This window comes from Felis catus, chromosome D3 (assembly GCF_018350175.1).
Source record: "Felis catus isolate Fca126 chromosome D3, F.catus_Fca126_mat1.0, whole genome shotgun sequence".
Classification (NCBI taxonomy): Eukaryota; Metazoa; Chordata; class Mammalia; order Carnivora; family Felidae; genus Felis; species Felis catus.
Window position 1 is genome coordinate 8,178,510 of NC_058379.1, and position 26,709 is coordinate 8,205,218.

At 42.1% G+C, this 26,709-nt stretch overlaps 2 protein-coding genes across 11 annotated transcripts in view; one reads left to right on the forward strand and one right to left on the reverse strand.

Moving 5' to 3' along the window:
* Positions 1-26,709, forward strand: part of IFT81 (intraflagellar transport 81) — a 229,327-nt gene that overhangs the window by 26,587 nt on the left and 176,031 nt on the right. The window lies entirely within an intron of this gene.
* P2RX7 (purinergic receptor P2X 7) overlaps positions 1-26,709 on the reverse strand; it is a 51,114-nt gene that overhangs the window by 6,625 nt on the left and 17,780 nt on the right. For 8 of the 10 annotated variants that reach the window (XM_045041423.1, XM_019814513.3, XM_045041422.1 and 5 more), the window contains 10 exons: positions 25,829-25,897; positions 24,764-24,836; positions 23,615-23,711; positions 20,889-20,969; positions 20,122-20,251; positions 15,582-15,718; positions 6,520-6,610; positions 4,909-4,974; positions 4,673-4,822; positions 2,788-2,889 (listed from right to left, as the gene is read on the reverse strand). In XM_045041423.1, coding sequence (XP_044897358.1) covers positions 2,788-2,889; positions 4,673-4,822; positions 4,909-4,974; positions 6,520-6,610; positions 15,582-15,718; positions 20,122-20,251; positions 20,889-20,969; positions 23,615-23,711; positions 24,764-24,836; positions 25,829-25,897 — 996 coding nt within the window. The remainder of the gene's footprint in view (positions 1-2,787; positions 2,890-4,672; positions 4,823-4,908; positions 4,975-6,519; positions 6,611-15,581; positions 15,719-20,121; positions 20,252-20,888; positions 20,970-23,614; positions 23,712-24,763; positions 24,837-25,828; positions 25,898-26,709) is intronic. The other 2 variants (XM_045041424.1, XM_045041420.1) reach the window with 1 other exon arrangement.

A 26,709-nucleotide genomic window follows, 5' to 3' on the forward strand; every position in this document is an offset into this window, starting at 1 on the left:
TTGTAACACAGACCTTCATTCACAGAGTTTGAGTCTGTACCTTTATTTATTTTTAATGTTTATTTTTGAGAGAGAGAGAGATAGAGTGTGAGTTGGGGAGGGGAAGAGAGAGAAGGAGACACAGAATCTGAAGCAGGCTCCAGGCTCTGAGCTGTCAGCACAGAGCCGGACATGGGGCTTGAACTCACGAGCAGTGAGATCATGACTTGAGCTGAAATCAGATGCCCAACCTACTGAGCCACTCAGGTGCCCCTGAGTACATTCCTTTAAATTAAGTAGTTCTTATACATGAGTGCGTACAGCAGCACTATTTACAATAGCCAAAGGGTAAAAACAACCCAAATGTCTGCCAACGGATGAATGGATAAAAATATGTTATGTCCAAAGACTTGTACTTTCAGAGATCATTTCTATAGTTTGTTTAAAAATATGTTATATCCATGCAGTGGAGTATTATTCATCTAAAAAAAAATAGGAGCAATGTACTGACACCTGCTACAACATGGATGAACCTTGAAAACATTATGAAAAGTGAAAGAAGTCAGACACAAAAATCATACGAATTTTGTATGATTCTGTTTATATGAAATGTCCCAAATAGGTCCATCCATGCTGACAGAAAGCAGATGGATGATTGCCAGGAAAAAAAATTATTTCCAGGGACCAGGGGGAAGTGGGTATGAGGAGTAACTGCTGAGTGAATACAGGGTTTCCTTGTGGGTTGATGAAAATGTTCTGGAACTAGATAGTGCAATGGTTGCACAGCATTGTGGATAAACTTTTGAATTTTGAATTTTAAATGTCACTGAATTGTACACTTTACAATGGTTAAAATGGTAAATTTTATGTTGTGTGTATTCCTCCCTGCCCCAAGTTCACATTACACCCAAATCCAGCAAGGACATTTCAAGAATGGAAAAATTTTGGCCAGCCTCTCTCAATAAGAGATATAAAATCTTAAGTATTTGTGAATCAAATCCAGCAATAAATACAAAGAATAATACATTACATTCAAGTTGATTTTATTGCAGGAATACAAGGTTGGCTTAATATTTGGAAATCAATTTGTGTAATTCACCACATAACAGAAAAAGGAAAGCTCATTGATCATTTTTTTAAAAAGCAGAAAAAAACATTATTTTAAAATTCAGTATCCATTTGAGATAAAAATTCTTAGCAAGCTGAGAACAGAGGGGCTTCCTTCCTTTCTTCCTTCTTTCCTTTCTTCCTTTCTTTCTTTAATATTTTATTTTTGAGAGAGCACAAACTGAGGAGGGGCAGAGAGAGAGAGGGACAGAGGATCTGAAATGGGCTCTGCACTGACAGCAGCGAGCCAGATGTGGGGCTCGAACTCACGAACTGTGAGATCATGACCTGAGCTGAAGTCAGACACTCACCTAATTGAGCCACCCAGGTGCCCCCAGAGGGGACTTTTCTTAATCTAATAAAGCATTCATTAAAACCCTACAACAGGGGTGCCCAGGTGGCTTGGTCAGTTAAGTGTCTGTCTCTTGATTTCAGCTCGTGTCTTGATTTCAAGGTTCATGAGTTTGAGCTCCATATTGGGCTCTGTGCTAGCAGTGTGGAGCCTGCTTGGGATTCTCATTCTCTCCCTCTTTCTCTGCCTCTCCCCCACTTGCTTGCATTCTCGCTCTCTATCTCAAAAATAAATAAATAAACTTAAAAAAAAAAAACCTACAGCAAATACTATAGTAAAATATAGGAAGTTTTCTTCCTGAGGTAGGGAAGGAGACAAAGAGGCTTGCTATTACAGCTTCTAATCAGTATTGTACCAGAGGTCCTAGCAGGTGTAATAAACACCAGGAGCTGGAAGAGGCAAAGAAGGATCCTCCTCTAGAGCCTTCACGCGGAGCCCTACCAATGTTTTGATTTCAGACTTACAGCCTCCAGAATTGTGAGAAAATGAATTTCTGTTGTTTTAAGCTACTTAATTTGTGGTGACTTATTATGGCAGCTATAGAAATAATACAGTTAGTGAAGCTATCTGGCAATCAGAGCTGCTGAGGAGAGTGGGAATTAAAGCACTTCCTTTAGGAGTGGCTGGGTGGCTGAGATGGTTAGGTGACCTACTCTTGATTTTAGCTCAGGTCATGATTTCATGGTTCATGAGATCGAGCCCTGCATGGGGCTCTGTGCTGACAGCTTGGAGCCTGTTTGGGATTCTCTCTCTCTCCCGATCTCTCTGCCCCTTCCCTTCTCAAAAACAAACAAAAAACAAACCACCCCCTTTAGAGAATGGTTTGGTAGTATCATATGCCTGTCTTCTGATCCACCAGGTCCACTTGTAGGTACTATATGTTTACCATGGCAGAATTTTTGGCATGAGCTACAAACTGGAAACTACCCAAATGTCCATCAACAATAGAAGGGATAAATAAATTGGATGTTTATAAAATGGAAATGATACACCATGAGAATGAACTATTGCTATATTCAGTGTTATGGATGACTCACAAAAATAATGTTGAATGAAAGGAGCTAGACACTCCACAGAGTATATACTAAATACACATAGGATTCAAATTTTATAAAATTATGGAAGAGATAAAACTAATCTTTGGGGGCAGGATAGTGATGACTTTTAAGAGAAGGTAGTGTGATTGGGTGGACGCATGAAAAGTGTTTCTGCTAATAATATTCTGAGTGCTGGTTACATGTACTTAACTGTGTTAGAATTCATCAATTGTGACTCACCCAGATTGATAGATATATTTATATTTAATAACACATTTTCTTTAAAAAAAAAGACTAAGTGTTTTAACTTACTGGGACTTTTTCACCTTTGACACCTTGCAGACTTCTCCCAAGTAGCCTCTGGTCCACCATTCTAATGTGGGATTCATCCACAAAGGACACATATTTTAACGTCTAGGAAAAAAGGGTTAAAATTTTTACCCATTTTTGTACAGAATTATCAACAATCACACACCTGAAACATATCTAAAGGCAAATGTTATTCCTATTTACCCAACAACATACTGTAGAGAAGCTGACCCAAAACTCTTGCTAGCCAAGAATGATGTCTGAGTCTAAAGGTAAATTAGCTGTGGAGCCCTATGCACGTAATATGCCGGCTTGGAGTCTCCTCGGTTTACCACCTGCTATTTTTAAGTCTCCCACGTGCGATGTAAAAGTCCTTTGTTGTGTTCCCTCAATTTCAGTTACTCTAGATGGAATATCTCCAGAAAACTGTACTATTGCAGCTTAAGCTGTTTATTATTTTTGTCGAGTTTCATCCCATCTTGGGCCGTGAAATGGTAATTGTTTTCAGTTTCAAAATGAACTTTTATTTCAAATTGTATAATACATGTACAGTGGCCAGTGAATTGTGCATTCAGCTGCTGGGAAAGAACAATAACATTCTTGGGTGAGGGAAAGACAAAGAAACCTTCTTTGTTGTTTTAGGTACTGGAGATCTCTCCTTGATGGGGGGAAATCATGGAACCAAGTGTAGGGGACTTGCTTACTAAAACCCAAATTAAATAAGTTGAAACAATGCAGATGAGCTAAAATTCCCTTTGACAAGTCCCCCATTCTAGGCTCCTCTGCAGAAGGAATCACTGTTGTCACTTTTGTGTGTGTCCAGTAACTTTTAGTGTACATGTTACCCTCCCTATACACAAATGTGTGTGTGTATAATAAATGTGGAAAATATAGAGCATACATATATATAGATTATATGTGTGTATTTGTGTGTATATGTGTACACATATAATATACATGTAGAAAACACATAAAGTAAGTATATGTCTGTAGTTGTGTTTTAGCCTATATATCATGCCATATATGTTGTCCTGTAGTTTGCTGTTTTGCTTTCAATAACGCATTTTGGATGTTTGTTCATGCCAGTACTTATGACACAGTGGTCCTGAAGATGCATTCTGGATTCTGAAACCAGCCTGCCTAAAGCTGGAATTTCAGCTCTGCCACTGAGTAGCTGTATGGCTTTGGGCAAATTATTTAACCCTCCTACACCTCAACTTCCTCATCTTTAGAAAGAGATGATAGTAGCATCTATTTATAGGGTTGTTGTGAAGATTCAGCGAATTAATAGATATGAAGCACTTTGAAGTGCTGTAAAATGTTTGCTCTTAATATTATCCACCTCATTCTTTTAAACTGGTGCCTGGCACTCCTTACTATGGACCAGTCATAGTTTCTTTCACCGTCTGCCTGTTGGACACTTGGGTAGATGCTCTTTCTTCACTGTTACAGACAGTGCTGCAATGGATCAAGCGTACATGGTACCGCTTGGGCACTCACGTGAGTGCTTCTCAAGGGCAGGTATGGAGAAGTGGAAATGCCAGGCTGTAAAGTATGTCCCACTTAAATGTTACTAGATACTGCCAAATTGTTCTCCAAAGTCATTTTACTATTATTTTTTTTGCTGAACTAAATTAATAACTCTGATGAAATTGACAAGTCCTAGAACATAAAAATTTGTTCTCCCTCTATCTTGCCTCTTTATTTTTATTTCTATTCTTCCCTAAGACCAAAAAGGATTCATCTGAGAGTGGTGGATCAGGGTAGAGTCCATACACTTGTCCACCATGGGATTACACTTGTGATTTTGGCCTTATTTTTGCACGGTTCTCAGTGATCTGATGGACTTTCTGGGTGTTTTGGCACCTCCTGACGCGACGCGCCTTACCGCCTTGGGCTCCACGATGGTCTCACACTTCTTCCGGTAGTAGTATTCATTGACTGCACAGCATTCGCAGCACTTGAAACATGGATAAATGTGGGATCGGCAGCATTTACTCGAGTAAGTGTTGATGAGAAAGTCAATGAACAGAGTGGCCTGGGAAAAAACCCAGACCAGGGCCATGTTAGCGAGATTTCTTTTTGCCAAATCACTTTCCTAAAGCACGGGAAAGAATCCCTTACCAAACCAAAGTAGGAGAGGGTTGAGCCAATGTACACGACCAGCTGGATAATGTCAAATTTCCCTCCCTGAAAACAGAATGGAAAAGGTTACTTCATTGACATTCAGAGCAGTGCTCTTTTGCTCTAACATGTAATTGTTAGCTCCAGCAGAGGAGGGAGTCTGTGACCGTGACTTCCATAGATGAGTCCAAGTTGTTCACGGTAACAGAGGCCACAGAGACTGAAAATAGGATACCCATTCGTTCTGCTTCTGCCTTCTGGGATGTGCTCAAAAACATGAGTGTTTTAAACAAAGAAGCACTGGAGTCCACACACCAAGAGGAGAACAATTAAAGGTTTGTTGTTTTTCCATACAAGGTGAGAGTTTCAGACAAGTTTGCCCTAAAAGTGGTTTACGATTACTTTGGAAGCAGAGGGGAAGAATGTCTGCATGGTCTTCCCTTAGGGGCCCTTGTGGTTTTTATTCTCGGTGGTCTTTCTGTCCTCTCAGTTTCTATCTCATTGACTCTTGTGCTGCTTAGCACTATATGACATAAATAATATACTGTTGGAGAAGGCATTGTGAGCATCTATGGATTTTGCATGCCCAGCATCCCCTCCCTCCTTATTCTGGAGATAGCACCCCAGTTTCCCTTTGGAGAACCATCTCTGTCCATACTTGGTCCATGTAGTTTGCAGGCAAGGAGCTGATTCAAGGCAAGTCCAAGATCAGCCATTGAGAGTATGGTATGATCCAAACATAGTGATTATTTCAGCAGTGGGCATGGGGCTCATATTGGGCCAGTCAGAGCCAATGGCATCTGCGTGAGGCCTTTGATGAAACTTTTAGCAAAGACATGTTCTCTTTGTATTGAGATTGCTAACCTGGCAAGATATAAGGAGCTGCCTGAAACCACTGTGTAGAAATGGACAGCTGAGGATGATGCCAAAACAGAGGAGAACATATGTAAGAAATGGAGGGAGGCAGATTCCTAATGATGTTATTTGAACATCTGGATCCAGCCATGCCTGAATCCTGAAAACTGCCCCTGAGTTTTTTAACTATGTGAAATTAAAAAAAAATTTTCCCCCAAGCCAGTTTGAGTTGGCTCAAAGTTGCAAAGGGATTTCTTTCTCTTTCTCTTTTTCTAAGCATCAGAGTATTTTTTTTTAATGTTTATTTATTTTTGAGAGAGAGAGAGTGAGTGAGAGAGACAGAGCACAAGTGGGGAAGGAGCAGAGAGAGAGAGGGAGACACAGAATCTGAAGCAGACTCCAGGCTCTGAGCCGTCAGCACAAAACCCGACATGGGGCTTGAGCTCACAAACTGAGATCATGACCTGAGCCGAAGTCGGACGCTTAACTGACTGAGCCACCCAGGCGCCCCTAAGCATCAGAGCGTTTTTTAAATTGAATATTAAAAATTTTTTTCCAGTCCCTTTCTTGTACTCATCAGATGACTTCATTGTGGACAGGACCCCAAGGACACTTCTTCCCCCTCTTATCCCACATGCTAATGCACAGTGCCAGCTCATGACTATGGTGGCAACATTCACCCCTTCAGGTACTACAACAATAATTAGGATGCAGTCACAGGAATGGAGGTGCCAGTGGCTGGGAGCAGAGACTTACGGTGCCAAAAACCAGGATGTCAAAACGGATCCCAAAGACTTTTATCAGAGTCCGTTTTTCAACGTTGTTTTCCTTATAGTACTTGGCATATCTGTAGGAGGAGAAGGAACCATGTTTATAAAGCTCTATCTGAACGTGCTGGTATTTCATGAAAGGAAAACCCAAACAGGAGCTAGGCTAGTTTTTCTTGTTCATCCTCTAGCTCTGCTGCAGTGGACAGAGTGAAAAACATAATCCAAACCCACAAATTACTCTTTTGAAACTGAAGATCATTTCCGTACAACACCTCTTCTTCTTCCACAATCACAGAGCTATGGAAAATCTGCTTTTCATTTAAGATTAAAATCAACAATTTTTAACCAATACAGGGTTCACAATGAGCAGAGAAATCTTTAAAAATAGCTTCAAGCAAATCTGATTATTTCTTAAGAGGGTTTGGCTTCTAGAACAAAGTGGGGTGGAGGGATCTTAGATACTAATTGCTGGATTGGGGATACGTGCCCCTCAGCAATCTGTTCTAATTGTATTTTCTTAGGTTCTGTATTTGTCTATTTGCATCTGTTATCACAGGGCCAAACTAACAGCCCAAATTGTTTATATCTTCCCTGTGATCCAGCTTTTGTGGAGTGAGTGAAAATCATGTTAGGAGCCCATACCCCATACTGAATCCATATCCCCAACCACCCCCTCAAGCCCCGGCCAATATTTCCCCGGTGCCAGGTCACCCAGGGCCAGGTACCAGACAGTTGGAGACTGCACCTGTAGCCCAGAGCCTGCCCACATTACTCAGGCCAGCCAAATCCTAAGCTGTTTCCGCTGCCCTGTCTTGCCTGTCCCATGGAAAACACAGTAAAGGTTCTGGGCCACCTCCCAACAAATCTGGTCCTTCCCCTGTGGGCTTGTGTGGCATGGTGTGCCCCTCCTCTTGGGAAATGTAAGTAATAAAGTTCTTCCAGTGACAGTGACCTCTCCATGTCATTACTCAGCCACCTTTATAAATTAAGACCTGGGTACAAATCACAATCGGCCCAAATACACAGCTCTCCCCAGTGTTGCAGTCAGGAAAAGTGGAATGTTTTGTTTTCATGGATAATTAGGAAGGCTTAAACCACATGCCTCACAAAACTTTTTAAATCTGTCCCTCCCTCTTACCACCTTTTGGTGGTGGTTTTTAGGTAAGGTATTTTCTTTCTGAGTTATTAGTTGACCATCTATTTACAGGTGCAGAGAGAATACACCCAGAATACAGATGCTCTGCCAGAATATACTATGGAGCATTTGAAACTCTAATTTCTTTTAACTCTCAAAATGTGATGTTGAGATCGGTTAGGTATTCCCAGGTGCTTCAGCACCTATTTTTGGGCAGAGGGGTTTTGATTTCTTTGCTTCTTATTGTTCTCATTCCATGACTGTTGTTTCTTTTGCTGCTCTACTGAGTGATTTATTTTTTTAATACACAAAGCAAAAGGGTCTTGGTACAGTGATTCTTGAACTCAGGATAAGAATCACATGGGAAGTGTGTTCAAAGGTAGATTCCTGGGCCTCACCCTCCAGGGGATGGTTTTAGAAGGTCTGAGATGTTCTTAGAAAGGTACCAGGTGGGTCTGGTACGTGTGGTCAGTGGTCCATGCTCTGAGTGGGATGTTTTTTGCACACTGTAATCGTTTGAATAATGGCCTCCCAAAAAGGTAGGTCCAAGTGCCTAATCCCTGTACCTGTGAATGTGACCTTATTTGGAAATAAGGCCTTTGCAGATGTGATTAAGGATCTCAAGATGAGATCATCCTGGATTTAGGGTGGGTCCAATGACCAGTGTCTTTATAAGAGAAAGGAGAGGGGAGTTGAAACAGAAACACAGAGGAGAAGCCCATGTAAAGAAGGAGGATCATCACTGGAATGATGTGGCCTTAAATCAAGGAACACCCAGAGTCACTGGGAGCTGGAAGAGGCAAGGAAGGATCCTTCCCTAGAGACTTCAGAGAGTGTGTCCCTGCTGACTCCTTGATTTTAGATTTCTGGCCTTCAGAGCTGAGAGAATACCCTCCTGTTGTTTTAAGCCACCAAGTTTGTGGTCATTTGTCACAGCAGGCACAGGAAACTAACACATGGATGTACCCATTCTGAACCAGAAAGGAGCATTGGGCATATGGTGTGGGTCTGCCCTACTTTATACTTGCTGTAAATAAACTGAATCACATGTTCACTGAATAAGGACCATTTGCCATGGATCTTTTGATAAAGGACAAAATTCTGTAATATGATCAACTTCTTCAACTTCTGTGTTTTTGGAAGTTATATATATTTTTTCATATACCTCACTTAACCTGTAATTCCCTTTTCTTTTGTGTGGCTAGTTGAAAGTAGCCTGTCCAGTTTTCCATCAGGACTTGACTATTCTTAGCCAAAGATTTCTTTTGGTGCTCATTCCAGACAACATGTCTATCATTTTGTTCTAAAAGAATATTAACTTCATAACCACCTCAGTTCTTCAGAAAGCTCAGATCTCTCCAGGAGCTGATGTTCTCAGGCTTAGCTCAGCAATTCAAAGGGCATTTGCCAACATCTGTTTGGGACTTTGCCCTACATGCTTCTGCAGACTGCTGAAAAAAACAAAAACAAAAACCAAAAAAAAACAAAAAAACAAAAAACAGCCTGAGAGCCTGCAAAGACAGTCAGGGGACCACTGATCCAATCGTCTCTTCTGCTAATTGCCTTAAGTCTGTTCAGGAGAGCAGCAGGGGATATCAAAACATTATCTAAACTAGGAGCTGCTTTCAGGGCCCTGGATGAAACTCCACTGACCCAGAGGAGGCAAAAAGCATCCTGTGTCTTGATCTCAGATGGCCTTTAGTCAAGGGTCTCAAACTCATATGCCTACAGGGGCCAGGCAGATGACAGAAGTGAGTGATGCAGGCCAGGTAAAAGGGAATAAGGAGTGGTGGGGACAATGGCAAACCAAAAAAACATATGCCCTTTCCAAAGGGAACGACAGATACCTCCAGCTGAGTCCTGCTGTGTGGGATATGAACCCACAGCTGTCAAATGGTTTAGTTTTTTTTTTCACCCCTAAATAGTTAAATTTTTCAAGAAAAGTAGGAAGTCCAGAATTTTATGTAGAATGCCTCAACTTTCAAAACATCGTGTAGGCAAAAAAAACCAAGTAAACAAAAATGAACTCAAACTTCAATGTGCACATGAATCTTCTGGGAATCTTGTTAAAATGCAGATTTTGAGGGGCACCTGGTGGCTCAGTCTGATAAGCATCCAACTTCAGTTTAGGTCATGATCTCACAGTTTGTGAGTTTGAGCCCCATATCAGGCTCTCTAAGATCCACTGTATTTCCCACCCCTACCCCTTCCCTGCTTATTCTCTCTCTCTCTCTCTCTCTCTCTCTCTCTGACTCAAAATAAATAGATAAACTAAAAAAAAAATAAAATGCAGTTCCTATACACCAACAATGAAGCAACAGAAAGGGAAATCAAGGAATGGATCCCATTTACAATGGCACCAAAACCCATAAAATACCTAGGAATAAATCTAACAAAAGAGGTGAAAAATCTATACACTGAAAGCTAAAGAAAGCTTATGAAAGAAATTGAAAAAGGCACACAAAAAAATGGAAAAGTATTCCATGCTCTTGGATAGGAAGAACAAATATTGTTAAAATGTCAATACTACCCAAAGCAATCTACATATTCAATGCAATCCTTATCAAAATAACACCAGCATTCTTCACAGAGCTAGAACAAACAGTCCTAAAATTTGTATGGAACCAGAAAAGACCCTGAATAGCCAAAGAAATCTTGAAAAAGAAAACCAAAGCAGGAGGCATCACAATCCTGGACTTCAAGCTGTATTACAAAACTGTAATCATCAAGACAGTATGGTACTGGCACAAACACAGACACTCAGAATAGAGAACCCAGAAATGGACCCACAAACATATGACCAACTAATCTTTGACAAAGCAGGAAAGAATATTCAGTGGAATAAAGACAGTCTCTTCAGCAAGTGGTGCTGGGAAAACTGGACAGCAACATGCAGAAAAAAGTACCTGGACCACTTTCTTACACCTACACAAAAATAAACTCAGAATGGATGAAAGACCTAAATGTAAGACAGGAAGCCATCAAAATCCTCAAGGAGAAAGAAGGAGAAACCTCTTTGACCTTGAGCAACTTCTTACTCAACACATCTCCGGAGGCAAGGGAAACAAAAGCAAAAATGAACTATTGGGACCTCATCAAAATAAAAAGCTTCTGCACAGCGAAGGAAACAATCAACAAAACTAAAAGGCAACCAACGGAATGGGAGAAGATACCTGAAAATGACATATCAGATAAAGGGTTAGTATCAAAATCTATAAAGAACTTATCAAACTCACCCAAAAAACAAATCCAGTGAAGAAATGGGCAAAAGACATGGATAGACACTTCTCCAAAGAAGACATCCAGATGGCCAACTGACACATGAAAAAATGCTCAACATCACTCATCATCAGGGAAATACAAATCAAAACCACAATGAGATGCCGCCTCACAGCTGTCAGAATGGCTAACATTAACAACTTGGCGTGGATGTGGAGAAAGAGGATCTCTTTTGCACTGTGGGTAGGAATGCAAACTGGTGCAGCCACTCTGGAAAACAGTATGGAGGTTTCCAAAAAATTAAAAATAGGACTACCCTACGACCCAGCAATTGCACTACTAGGTATTTATCCAAGGGATATAGGTGTGCTGTTTTGGAGAGGCACATGCACCCCCATGTTTATAGCAGCACTATCAACAATAGCCAAAGTATGGAAAGAGCCCAAATATCCATCAATGGATAAAGAAGATGTGGTATATATATACAATGGAGTATTACTCAGCAATCAAAAAGAATGAAACCTTGCCATTTGCAACTACATGGATGAAACTAGAGGGTATTATGCTAAGCGAAATTAGTCAGTCAGAGAAAGACAAGTGTCATATGACTTCACTCATATGAGGACTTTAAGATACAAAACAGATGAATATAAGGGAAGGGAAGCAAAAATAATAATATAAAAACAGGGAGGGGGACAAAACATAAGAGACTCTTAAATATGGAGAACAAACAGAGGGTTGCTAGAGGGTTGTGCGAGGGGCAATGGGCTAAATGGGTAAGGGGGGGCATTAAGAAATCTGAAATCATTGTTACACCATATGCTAACTAACTTATATATAAATTAAAAAAATAAACTAAACAAAAATTATTTTAGAAAAGAAATAAAAAGAAATAAGTAAACATTAAAACAAAACAAAACAAAAAAATAATTGCAGATTTGAATCCAGTAAATCAAGCATAGGGCCTGAGATTCTGCATTACATTGGGCTCCCAGGTGAGGCCCGTGCTGCTGCTGGTCCCAGGACCACGCTTTGAGTACCAAGTTTCTAGATCAGTGGTTCTCACACTTGAGAGGCTCTTACCTAGAGGGCTTGTGAAGACAATCCCCAGGGTGTCTGATTTAGTAGGTACAGGGCCGGGCCTGAGAATTTGCATCTGACAAGTTCCCAAGTGATGCTGATGCTGGGAATCACACTGTGAGAACAGCTGGTCTGGACCATTAATACCAAAGGTATTCAGAGAGGCTACACATTTTTGCAAGATGATTCCACTAACATGGGCTCCTGTCTGTGCAGTTGCTCTTCTTAACTAGGAAAGCACAGTCCTTAGGAAAACTCATGGTATCTGTAGGGGTCCCACCCTGAACTTGGAGAGGCTTTCTCTGGTCACTCCCCAGCCCTCTCTGCCCCAACCCTACATCACAGTATCTTGTTTGATTTTCTTCAGAGCATTAATCATCATCTGAAATGGTCTTGTTGGAGTTGTTTGGTTTTTTTTTTTTTTTTTTTGCGCTATTGAGGTATAATTTATGTATAATAAAGTACACAAGTCCTAAGAGTTGAGTTTGATGAGTTTTGACAAATGAATACACGGTATAGCCTATACCCCTATCAAGATCTAGAACATTCCACTACTCCAGAAAACTCTCCTGTGCTGCTTTCCAATCAGTTCCTATTTTGCCTTTTCCCATCCCCCAACCCCCAGCCCAGCACCCACCATTGTCTTTTATCATCACGGAAAATTTTTGCCTATTGTACTTCATATAAATGGCATCATGTAGTATGACTTGTTTCAATCTGACTCCTTTCCCTCAACGTAATGTTGGTGGGACTCCTCTATGCCATTGCATGTACGAGCAGTGTGTTCCTTCTTTATTTATACTAGCTAGTACTTTATTGTATAAATATATCACTATTTCTCCGGGCACCTGTTGCTGGACATTTGGGTTGTTTCTGGGTTTTGGTACTTACAACTAAGGCTGTTGTGAACATTCATGTACAGATCTTTGTGTGTACCTAGGTTTTGTTTCTTTACCTGAGGGTGGGATTTCTGGATTATAGGATAGATGTGTGTTTAACTTTCTAAGAACTTTCCCAATAGTTCTGTAATGTGGTTGTACCATCTTATACTCCTACCAGGGAAATAGGAGAGTCCCAGTTGCTTCTCCTCCTTGCCAACATTTGGAATTGCCAGGCTTTTAAAAATTTTTACCTATTCTGGGGGGTGTATAGGTGTATCTCATTGTGGTTTAAATTTGTTTTTCTGATGACTGATGATGTTGCCTTGTTGGATTTTCTTATATTTTTGTCTTACGTATTATAATACACTTATATTCATGCCCTACTAGAATATAGGCTAAGTAGTAACTTTGTCTGTTTTGTTTACCAATATAAATCCACTGTCACAACAATATGTTTTCTTCAATATATATTTGATGAGTAAATAAATGAGGAATGCCAATATCAATTTCCTACGGGCTCCATAGGCAAAATGATGGCTAGCCCCCATTCTAGGAATGTAATTGGCAACTCTTTTTGAAAAGGGAACAGCATAAGCCTACTTTGTGTCTGGAACCAGGGCCCAAAATGATCAACTATAATTACAGTTGCCAAAACCTGACTGGCACCCAGAAGCAATGAGAGGTCATGGAGCCTCAAACTTAAAGGCCAAGTTAGTGCTGAGACAGAATTGTAGGAATGGGCTGAAAAAATAACCCAGACGTAGGAGGTAACATGGAAACTTAAGTTAGGATGGCACAGGATCACCACTGGGGAAAAGTCAGGGGCAGAGGAGTGAACTGTGCAGAGGGTCAAAACAAGAGTAAGTCAGCACCAAACCAGCACCAGCCTGTTTAAATGGTGAAGAGGAAACAGGATTCTAGTCAATTCTTATAGGGTTGGAGTCCAGAAGCAAGAAGCATCAAAGAACCTTAAAAGTCAGACAAGACTGCCGGTGTGGACGCATTGTAGCCTCAGGAGTCTTTAAGATGTTCTAGTACAGTAAGCCTACCACCTCCCATACAGAAAGAAATACAAGATTTTATATATATATATACATACATACACACACACAAGATAATACATATAAGATAATATATATATGTATATATATATACATACATATATGTATATATATGTATATACATACATATAATATATATATTTAATATACCTATTAAAGTCATATCAATATATATATGTATGTATATACATATAAGATAATATATATATTTAATATACCTATTAAAGTCATATCAATATATTACTGAGCTCAAAACAAGGACAGATATTTTTTAGGTGCTAGAGATGAGTGATGGGGGGAACTGGGGCCATGTGTCTGTGCCCTAGGGGTACCCCAGCCAGATCTGTATCTAGAAGCTAGAGTCTTACACCTATGGGGAAGGGAGCCGAAGCTGCAGAAGCCCTACATAGCAAGGGAGCAGGGATGGGATACTTTTGGCAGAGTGAAGACATCCAATGCCCAGAAATTAACCCCCAAACTGGTTAATGGATAGATGTTACACAGTCCTGGAAGATTACAAAATTACATAATCCCCACTGAGGAATATTCACATCCCACAGTACACACAGAACTTTGCACAAGGTCTTTCTTGCTGAAACCCACCAACAAATACTCCAACGCTTCGGAAGAAGAAATCCCACTCTAGTTACTACAGATAAGGGTCAACTTGAAAGAGGTTATACAGTAGAACAGACAGAGAAGAGGATCCATAAGGTAAGAAGGGACCTCACTGAAACAATAATAGATGGCTTTGAGAAAGAACCAAATATGAAACCGAGAAATGAAAAAGAGTCCTAGAAAAAAAATTTTACAACGTATGGTAAAATGTTAATAACCTTTGATCCAATAACTCTACCTCTAGAAATTTATCCTAAGGAAACACTCTGGAATTCAAAGATTTATGTACACAAATTTGCAGCATAGAATTATTTGTCATAGAAAACCTGGAAGTGCCTCAAATGTCCAGTAATGGAGGCACGGGTGAGAAAATCATGAGATGGAAGGGAAAGCGCATGGGCTTGGGAGTCAGAGTGACCTAGGTTAGTTAGTATCATGGAGCTACTGTTAGCTGTGGGTCCTGGGCAAATCACTTCACCTTTCTCAGCTCTACCTGGGAACACTAATATCCCCTTTTCAGGGTTGACGTGAGGTAGAGGGGTGATGATGTCCAGGGCCTGGTATATAGAAGACCCTCCCTAAGTTGTGGCTGTTGATATCATTATGTTCCCACCATTGGCATCATTAACGTGATGGTCACAACGAATTCTGAGTGACCCAGGATATGGCAAAACAAACGCACAAACACAGAATAGCAGGTTATAAGCATGATACGATCTCCTAGCAGCCACATAAAAGAGTCAGAGGAAGGAACACTCACCAGAGGGCTATCTTTCATTATCTCAGGGTTGAGGACTTACGGGTGATTTTTATACTCTTCTCTATGTTCTTCCCTGTTTGCCCACTTTTGTTTCTGTTTTTTTTTTTTTTTTCAAAAGAAAAAAAATTCGTGCAAAAATCCAGCCATTCCCTAGCTCATAGAGGACTTTTGCATTCATCTTGTTGCCTTGGGAACCAAAATTAATTCTTGCCGGCTGCTGGTTATGCAATTCAGCCTGGCCTTGGAGGTTTGTGCAGAGCCAGTGGTGGCCGGTCTGACCTGGAGCGCTGTTACCTGAAGTTGTAGCCAGGATACAAGGACTCATTTGTGGTCTTGTCGTCAAGGCGACGGAAACTGTATTTTGGATGGCAGCGATGGAACCAGCTGTCCAAGTTGCAGTCCCAGTAGATCTCAATGCCCATGATTCCTCCCTGGGGAAGACAAGGAGACACAGTTTGCAAGTCCTGCTGCATGTGGGACACAGCTACCAGACCTCTCCCTGCATAGGGATGATCATTAAGGCAAAGGTTTTCTTTTCTTTTCTTTTTAAAAAAATTTTTATGTTTATTTTTGAGAGTGAGAGCGAGAGAGAGCATGAGTGGGGAAGGAGCAGAGAGAGAGGGAGATACAGAATCTGAAGCAGGCTCCAGGCTCTGAGCTGTCAGCACAGAGGCTGATGTGGGGCTGGAACCCACGAACCATGAGATCATGACCTGAGCTGAAGTCGGATGCTTAACTGACTGAGCCACCCAGGCACCTCAAAGGTTTTCTTTTTAGAGGAAAACACGGATTACATTTCAGAGCCATGAGTACATGAGCCCATCTAACACACACAAGTAGCTGCAAAGGTGTCTCCCTGTTCTTCTTCCCATTTGGGACACACCGTTAGATTTCTTTTCCTAAAATACAACTTTCAATAAATCTCTCCCATAATCAACACCTTGACTGCCCGCCTCCCATTAAAGATGAAGTTGAAGTTTATTACACTGGAATTCAGGGCGCCCCATCACATATCTTTTCTGCTTTACCTCCCAACAACCCCCTGGAGAAAGCTCTTATTCCAAACTGTGTATACTTTTCCCTTAAAGCACTTGAAATTTTCATTTCTTTTTTTTTTTTTAACAGATTTATTGAGATACAGTTTAGGCACTTAAAGTGTTTAATTCAATATTTTTTGGTACGTTCACATATATGTGTGACCATCACCATAATAAATTTTACAAGTTTCGTTACCTCCAAAAGAAACCCCTGAACTTTTAGTCAACACCCCTTTCTCCCCTCCCTCAGCCCTAAGCAACCACTAATTTACTTTCTGTCTCTATAGACTTCCTTCTTCTGAACTTTCATATGAATGAAATCACATAATAGGTGATTATGTGTGTGGCTTTTGTGTGTGGCTTCTTTCACTTGTCGTAATATTTTTAAAGTTCATCCATATTGTAGCCTGTGTCAATCCTTCATTCCTTTTTTGTGGTGGAAGAATACTTCTTTGTATGGAAAGACTACATTTGATTTATCCATTTATCCTCTGATAGACATTTGGATTGTTTCCACCTTTTAGCTATTATGAATAATGCTGCTGATGTACGAGCTTATGTACAAACACTTAGTACGAGATTTTGTGTGGACATATGATGTCCTTTCTCTTCTGTGTCTACTTATGATGAGTGGAATTTCTGGGTACACTTTGAACTTTTAAGTCTTGGCCCTTGTCCTTTTCTCCCATTGAAATATTTCTCCCACCCATCTCTCTAGCTAAGTCCTCATCTGCCTCCAAGACCTAATGTACATCCTTCCTTGTCAATTCAGCCACCCCATTCTCCTCAGTTCAGGCTTACCTTTTTCTTCTCTGAACTTCTAAGGAACCTTTTAATCTTTTACCTCTACTTGGTACTTCTTTCTTTCTACAAACATGTTTTGAACACTGACTGTCCTATTTCACTGAATCGTAGACACCATTGCTTATCAGATACATAATTTTCTTTTTATGTTCCTCTGAGAAGGAACATAACAAATGTTGTCAATTAAACTGTGAAATTCCATGAATCTAAAGTATTTCCTGATTCAGAAATATAAATATTAAATATTTCAGAAAAAAGTATGTCTTTGAATTGATATAATATGGTATTTCAAGACAGTATCTAGATGCTAGGGATAGAAAGATGAAAAACAAGCAGATTCTGACTTGGAGAAAGGGGAAATAATACAGAATAATCACAATTATCATTTATTGTCACTAAGCCAAGCACTGTACATATTATTGTGAATATCTGATGTTTCTGTCACTCAGCATCCAGTTCTCCTGGTAAAAGTCCCTGGAAGTTTCTTTGGGAAACGTTTCTCCCAACTGAGTGGTTTGGATGGGACTGTCGCCTCTCCCAGCTCCAGGAGTGGGAACATGATCTAGGCCTGGCCAGTCAGGATTAGGCATCCCTCTGGACCTGGTGACTGGTTCAGGAATAGGTATGTGGCCCAAGATTGACCAATCAGAGCCCTCTCTGAGACATTTTGCCAGAACCATAAAAAAAAGAGGTCCTCTATTGGTTGGGACCACCGCTAGAGAGTGTGAGAGTTCAGAGTAACATTGCCCAACAGAATATTCTGTAGTGATGAAAATATTCTATATTCATGCTGTGCAATAAAGTCTCTACTAGCTGCATGTGGCTACTGAGTGCTTGACATGTGGCCAGCATGACAAAGGAAATAAATATTTCATCTCAATTAATTTAAATTTAAATAGCTTCATGTGACTAGTGGCTACCGTATCAGACAGTGCAGTTCTAAAGGCTCTGGTGCCTTTGTCTTGACATGAGGACGATCTGCCTGAGAGTGACCTTGTCATTAAAGAAAAAGCAAAGAGATGGGGAGCCAGATTCCTAAAGACCTCATCTGAGTTCCTGGATGCAGCCATGCCTACTGCTATCATACACTTCATTCAGTCGACAAATACTTATTCAATGTCCTTTATGCTGAGCATTATACAAAAACTAACGAAAGAAGCCAAAGATCCCTGCCCTCATGGAACTTACATTCTAGTCAGGGAAAACAGACAACAGACAAATGGATATGTAAATTATATAGTATGTCAGATAGTGCTGGATAGGGTTAGAAATTGTCACTTAAAAATTTTGGGGGGGGGGGCGCCTGGGTGGCGCAGTCGGTTAAGCATCCGACTTCAGCCAGGTCACGATCTCGCGGTCCGTGAGTTCGAGCCCCGCGTCAGGCTCTGGGCTGATGGCTCAGAGCCTGGAGCCTGTTTCCGATTCTGTGTCTCCCTCTCTCTCTGCCCCTCCCCAGTTCATGCTCTGTCTCTCTCTGTCCCCCCAAAAATAAATAAACGTTAAAAAAAATTAAAAAAATAATAAAATAAAATAAAAAAATAAAAATTTTGGGGGGGGACACCTGGGTGGCTCAGTCGGTTGAGCATCTGACTTCAGGTCAGGTCATGATCTCGCAGTTTGTGGGTTTAAGCCCCACATCGGGCCTTGCGCTGACAGCATGGAGCCCACCTCTAATTTGTTGTTCCTCTCTCTCTACCCCTTTCCCATTCATGCTCTCTCTCTCTCTCTCAAAAATAAACACACAAAAAAATTTAAAAAAATGTTTTAATGTTTATTTATTTTTGAGAGGCAGAGCATGAGTGGGGGGAGGGGCAGAGAGGAGAAGGAGACACAGAATCCCAGGCAGGCTCCAGACTCTGAGCTGTCAGCACAGAGCCTGACATGGGGCTCAAACTCATGAACTGTGAGACCATGACCAGAGCTGAAATTGGACATTTAACCAACTGAGCCACCCAGGCACCCCTAGAAATTGTCATTTTAAATGAAGTGGTAAGGGAAAGCTTCACTGAACTTATATTTGAGCACAGACTGGAAGCAGGTGAGGGAGACAGCTAATGGTATGTCTGGGGCAAGACTTTTCCAGAAAGGAAGAAAATTTCCGAGATAGGAAAATGCCTTAGCTGTACTAGAAGGTCCATTTCCCCTGGTGTCTTTATATGAGTTAATATGGCTCTTTTTTTTTTTTTTTTTTGGCCTAAACCAATTATTTGGTTTCTTTTTGCCCCCCAGATGCTTTTTAATTTATTCTTTGCTCACATCATTTGGTTTGGATGTCTATAACGTACAACTGGAAGAATTCTGACTAATTCAAGTATGGTAGTCTGAATCATTGCCAAAGATATTCCAATCCCAGGTCCTAATCCTTGGACTCTTTGGATATATTATCTTATAGGGCAAAAGAGACTGCAATTAAATTAAGGATCTTGAGATGGGGAGATTATCTTGGATTATCCAGATGGGCCCTACATGTTTCCTTTTATAAATGTTCTCAAAAAGATCAGTATCTTTATAAGAGGGAGGTTGAGGGAGACTTGACACAGAACAAGAAGTCAGTGGGACCACTGAAGCAAGACGTCATGCAGCTGGCTTCAGAGCTGTAGGAAGGGACCACGAGCCAAGAAATGCAAGGACCGTAGCTCTAGAAGGTGGAAAAGGCAAGGAAACGGATTCTCCTGTAGAGCCTCTGGAGGGAGCATGGCCCTGCTGATACCTTGGTTTTGGTCCAGTGAAACTGACTTTAGACTTCCAACTGCCAGAAGTGTAAAAAAAAAAAAAGTGTGTTGTTGTAAGCCACCAAGACTGTGGTAGTTTGTTACAGCAGCCACAGGAAACCAGGGATCTCCCCCACAGCTTTGTTGCCTGATTAGATGAGGTAATGCAGAGTGTGAGATTTACTAAATGCTCAGTGAAGGAAGCCTTATAATTAAGACCCGGAGGCCCGGCCTCTTGGCCGTTTGAGATCCCCTGACTCACTGTACAAAGAAGCCACCAACCTGAATTGCAGCATCTGAAAAATTATCTCCTACTTCTCGGAAGATATCTCCTAGTCGGAAGATGGGACACTGTGGATCCTGAGTCTTGTGAAAGGTACAAGTGATGTTTACACCCGGCAAGATGTTTCTCCTGCACACAATGAGAAGCAACAAACCAACAAAAATGTCTATTGGAAACTGAGACCCATCTCTTTCATAGGAGTGAGCCAATTCTTAGCTGGTTTCCATGAGGGGCCCCAGGGGTCCTCAGTCCCTGGAGTTACACCCTTGTGTAGTCCCCTCCTACACTGTGCAGGGTTAGTCTGTGTGACCAATAGCATATGGCAGAAGTGATGCTGTGTCACTTCCAAGATGAAATCATAAAAGGCTCCCATCTTGTTTACTGTCTGGCTGGCTTGCTCTCTCTACCTCTTAGATCACCTGCTGTAGGGGAAGCCAGACACCATTCCTAAGGATACTCAGGCAGTCCTAGGGAGAGGTCCATATGGTGGGGAACTGAACTCCCTGCTGACATCTAGGTGAGTGCGCTTGGAAGAGGATTCTCAGCCCCGGTCAAGCCCAGAGGTGACTGCAGTCCCCACTGACAGATAGCTTGACTGCCACTTGAGAGACCCTGAGTCGGAAACACCCAGCAAAGTAATTCCCACATTCCTTACCCACAGAAAAAGCATGAGATAATAAATGTTGGTTGTTAAGCTTCTAAGTTTTGGCATTATTCGTTATATGGCAGTAGATAGCTAACACAGTCTGACATTCTGGACACTTACGTGGTGTAGTTGTGGCCAGGGAAGTCGATGTTATTTTTGATGAGCACTGTGAAGTTTTCGGCAATGTTCAAGAGCGCAGGCCTGAGAGAGAGAGATGCCGGGTGGGGGTCAGTGGGCCAACGGGACCACAGGCTTCTGGTTTCTGGCTCGGGTCATTGCAATGAGTGAAGAGAAATGTAGTCTAGTGGGCAAAACCTTCCTAAAAATCTAAAAAAGAGGAAGAAGCTCTCTTTTCTTGAGACCCCATGGCATTTACTATAACTCTTCTCACACTCTGATGTAATTCTGTGTTTAGGTATGTGCAGTGGTGTGCTGGTAAATATTTAACAACCAGGTCTCCGGGTGGGGGGGGGGGTGGCGGTGAGGTGGTGGAGCTCTGATCTGCAGCAATTACTGATGACTGTAGTATAAGCCCTCCCACCATGGCCGATCTCAAGCTACTAGCAGGTATCACTGAACTTGGAGTTGGGAAGGGATGAGCATAAAGGGCTCAGAGCTAGTATAGGCCAGCTCCAGCACACCCTTGTGTGTATCTTTCCCAATAGGCTTGGAGTTCTTGCAGGGCTAGGATAATGATTTTTTTTTTTTTTTTTTGTACTGGCATCCCCAGGCTTTAGCACAGGGCCACACACATAGAGTTGACTTCATCACTTATTCTCTAGAGGCTCTGAGTAGCATAAATTCTCCATGAGTTAGAGGAGACCAAATCCTAGACTGTAACAAGGTGCCCCCCACAACCCATCCATCCATTCATTTGGCAAATATTTACTTTGCTGGGCACAGGGTTGGGCATTGGGAATGTAGTGCTAAACAAAACAGTCAAGGTTTTTGTCCTCATGCAGTTGACAGTCGGCTAAAGATGGAGAGAACTGGCTATGAATAAAGAGATACAACTGGTACTTTATTGCTTGGCATGCCTGAGTGGGTGGCAGGTATATATAATGGGAGTAGCACCGGGAAAGGACAGACATATTTGGAAGGGGGCACCAAGAATGATCTACTTTCTATTCCAGAATAAAAAGGATGTAACTATAGAGAACACCAGTTTTTGCCTTTCCAACATCCATTCCCCCTCTGTTAGAAGCACTTCAGTTTTCTCCCGGTGGGAAAGCCATGTCTCTCCCACTCTCAGCCCAGAAGGTTGGGTGAGGATGAATCTATCTCCTACCCATCCTTACCGCTCCCAGGGTAGGCAAGTGACCCAGAGCTTGCTAGACAGTATAACTCAATCCTCTTGGCCACAGTGATTGGTTCAGAGATTGTCACATGACTTAGGCCAATGAAAACATTCTAGGGCTTTTGTAAGAAATACTGGGAAAAGAAAAACTCACTTTCTTTAGGATTACTAGTAGTAAACACAGTGTAAACCTGGAGTTCCCTGGGCCACAGTGTGAGGAAAGCCAAAACGGAGGAAAGAATAACTGGAGGGTGGGTGTGCGATGGAGGTGGGAAGAGACAGAATGAAAGAGAGAGAATCTTAATGACATCATTTTAATTTGAAGCCTGGATCAAGTCTTTCCTGAAGCTAGTACTTTTGGACTCTTCATTTACAGGAATAAGAAAATAACATTTTCTTTTTTCCTGAAGCCAGTTTAAGTTGTATTTCTGGCATTTGCATTAAAAAAAAAATCTTATTTACAACAAATGCCTACTATATGCTAGACCATTTACTTTTAGAACATCCTAAATCCCATGCTTTCTGGGCAACATTCTAAGAATAAGAGGACTACATGATTTTGAAACTTTAAGGATCAAAGTCCTTTATTTCTCTCTTATGACACTCTTAACTTTCTATCTTGAATTATATCTCTCTATGCACATATCTTATCTCTTTGATTAGATTACAAGAGGCTTGGGACCTGCTCCATATCTGGGTCTGCTTCTGTTTTTTTAGCACAGTCTCTTGTGCATAGTTACATGTAAAATAAATCATATGCATGTCTACGCACACATTATTGACTACTATAAGCCAGGCATGGGGCTCACTTTGCAATTGCTGTACAAGTATCATCTCATTTAATTCTCATAACAGTCCCGTGAGGTAGGGGCAACTATTAGCCTCATTTTACAAATAAGGAAACTGAAGCTCAGAGAGGTCAAGCCATTTGCTCAAGGTCACACAGCAAGGAAATGTTAGAGTCAAATTTGAATCCAGGTCTCTCTGTTCTTCTGCTGAAATGCACCAATCCCTGTGGTTTCTGAGATTTAACATCAAGTTCTGCCTTCTGGGCCTGATGTTGTGTGTTAAAGAGAAGAATCAATTCAGGGATCAACAAATCTGTGTGCCACTGTGACCACTTAATTTAAGAAAACTTCTCTTCCCTCCCTCCCTCCCTCCCTCCCTTTTTTGCCCTCTTTACCCTCCCCTACCCTTCCCCTTTCTTCCCTTTTTCTTTCTTGCCCCCCCCCCTTCTTACCACCTTGCCATACTTAATCACTCAGTATGGGCACTGACCAATCAGAATGAGGTCTGCGGTAGTGCTGGAGGAGGGCTCCAGAGGTCCTCAGCCAGGGGTCCAGGGGCAGCCAAGGGTGCTCAGGGTAGTAGTTGTTTACCAGCCAGTACAGAATTATTGCAATATTTTAACAATTAGCATGGGCCCCACAGAGACCACTGGTGTGCCTGGGACAGAGGGTCACCACGTCAGTAGGACCCAGGACTTTTCAAGACTTTTTATCTGATCACTGGTCAGGGCCACCACATCTCTCCCAACCTTGCAGCTCACCGGGGGGGCTCTTTCGCTGCCTCGATGGGACACCAGGCGGAGACTTCACAGGTTTTCAGCTTCCCTTTATACTCTACACACCTTCCGGTCTGGATCCCTGGGTGGGGTGGGGTGGGGCCAAGGGGCCAAAAAAGCACACGTGTGAAAACTGTAGGCACATCTTGAACTCAACCCAAGCAAGAGACTATTTATTTATGCTTTTCAGCCCAAGCAGTTTTAACTTCCACAAAACCTCATTTGAACCACAAACTTACATAAGGAAACCTAAGCAGAGAACACATCGGACGGTAAGCTTTTTTAAAAAAAGATTTGGAGAGAACACAGAGAGACCATGGATAGCTGTTGGCTCTTTTGGTTTCTTTGCCAGAAAAGATGCTGAGAAAGGAGCCGAACAGGGCATGTTCTCTCGCCTGGCATGAATGGACTAGAACCTGGCTTTTAAGTGGGCATCTGAGCCACTTAGGGGTGAACAGCCCGGACCAGGGATGTGCATAAGCCACAGAATGAGCACGGCACATCTTTCTGGAGCATCAGAGCCACTCGCAGATTCCGAGGGGGAAAGTTAAATAGTAAGTAATGTCTGAATGATCTCTATACCAACTCAGACAGACATATATACATCTAAAGGAACAGAGTGTGACATCCATAGGCCTTTTTTTGTGTATGTGTATATGTTATAACATATAAAGATATGTTCTTTTTTGTGGTCATTTTTTAATTGTCATGTGCCTCTTTAAGTTCAAGTAAGAGATAGAGAAATTCTCACGGTTAATGGTGGTACCGGTCCCCAGGTGCCCTGAGGGTACAATCATATTCCTCAACCTCCAGGGAAATTCAAAGGGGAAAGTTCAGCATACACAGAAGGTACTATGGGCCATTCAGTTTTCCTGTCAGTGAGAACCCTGAAGATGCTAATTCTGGAGGTTTTCAGGAGCTGCCCTCCCTGGGGAATTAGATCACATTCCTAGTCCTCTGGGGACAGAGCAGAGGCATGGGGGCAGACACAGGCTCCCCCAGGGCCTGGTGAGGGTGGAAGAAGGCATCTGAGAGCCAGAGTCTAAAGATTTGAACTTTAGGGCATTTGTGAATGTCACCAAGATACCAGACCACCCCCAACCCCCAGGATCCCAGAGAAGAAACATAACATACCTTTGCTCTGCGGGTCCACCCGTCCCTTTTTACAGCCCAAGTCAGAGGAACAGAGTGTCCTGCGGGTGGGAAACTGCAGGGAGAAGGATGGGATAGTGGGGAGTAAGCAACGCGGGTCTCTAAGATACAGAAAAGCAGGTGCCTGTGCCTGCACCAAAAACTTATACACAAATGTTCACAGCAGCCAAAAAGTAGAAACAACCCAAGTATTCATGAGCTGATACGTGGACAAATACAGTGTAGTGTATTCATACAATGGACTATGACTCAGTCATAAAAAGGAAAGAAACACACCTGCTACAATATGGATGAACCTCAAAAACATGATGCTCAGTGAACGAAACCAGACCCAAAAGGCCACATACTGTGCGATCTCAATGATATGAAATACTCAAAACAGACAAATCCACAGAGACAGAAAGTGGATCAGTGGTTGCCAAAGGCTGAGGGAAGTGGGGAGTGGGGCATGACAGCTGACGGGTACAGGACTTATTTTGGGGAACATTTGGAAAATGTTCCAGAATTAGGTAGTGTTATGGTTGTACAACATTGTGAAAATACTAAAAACCACTCATTTCTACACTTTAAAATGGTGGACTTTATGGTATATGAGTTATATGTCAACAAAACATAAAAATAAATAAAGATCCAAAAGGTAGATGTAACCAGGTACCACTTTCAGGGAAGGCCCTTGGGGTAGGGGGGAGGGGGCCTGGTCCAAGCACCTCTGTGGCTGCAGAACTGGGCTAAGAGACAAGCTCAAAGGCTCAGCAGGAAATGGGAAGTAAGGGGTGCCAGCCAGCACTTTCCCCTGGCCTCAGAAAATGAGGTCAGCCCCGTCTTAGGCCTGAGGACAGAAGAAGAAAAAGAAATGAGATGGCTGGTTTATGCACATATGACTTCCGCTTTTCTGGGGAGGAGGTTTAACGGCCAGTCTTAGGGGAACCAGAGCCTGACCTTAGGGTGGGGGGTGGAGGATAGCATCAGCAGTTCATTATCTTCCTCTGACCTGTGCCCCCTCCAGCGACTCTTATTACCTGCCAACCACTCTGGTCCCCTCCTTACCTCAGGGCATAACCCCTGCTGTTGGCCTTCTGTCTTGAGGAAGTTTGTCATCACGAAGAAGGAGTTTCCCTGTAGAGAAAGGAGAGAGTAGGCAAATGCCAGACGTTGGAGGGCAGAACTACTTAATCAGAATAATCTAGCCTGCCTAGTGCCTGGGGGCGAACCTTCCACCTTTCTAAACCACACTCTGGAAATCAGGTCTGGGAGCAAATCAGGTCTGGGAGCAACGTGGACTGCGCTCGAGGGCTTAATATCAAAGCTGATGAGCCACCCCACTGAGCCGAGGGAGAGCAAAGGGACATTCTAACTGACTGAGTATTCATTTTCCGTTCCAGCCTCAAAAGCAGCCTTGTCATTTTTTGGACGCAGTAAAATCCCATTAAATCGAAACTTAAGAGAACCCGGGGCGGGGTGAGAGGGGTGCAGTGTTGGCTTCATCGGAATGCTGTTCAGATTATCCAGGTTTTTAATTAAAGGCATACGGCATCCCGCAACCCGGGTAATAGCTGGAGATCTTACTGACCCACTGTTAGAAACCGACAGACAGTGACTTGGGTTTCATGGTTTTGCTGAGCACCCCAGCTCCCAGAGGCTGCAAAAGTGCCCTTTTGTCCCTCAAGCACCCCCACCCCCATCTGTTCTTTGGTTTTCTCATTCCTACTTTGATTTCTCCTTTTTTGACTGTTCTGCTTTTATTTATCTTCTTGCAAATATAGACAGTCACATAGTCTTTCTCTGTGATGCACACCCTTCCTTTCTTTGTCATCTATATCCTTCCTTTGTGCAAAAATGTATTTGAGAAAACGTTTTCCTGGAGACATTTTTGTTGATAAAACGCCACACAAACCACATAAAAGGGCTAGTCCTGTCCAGGCAGGAAG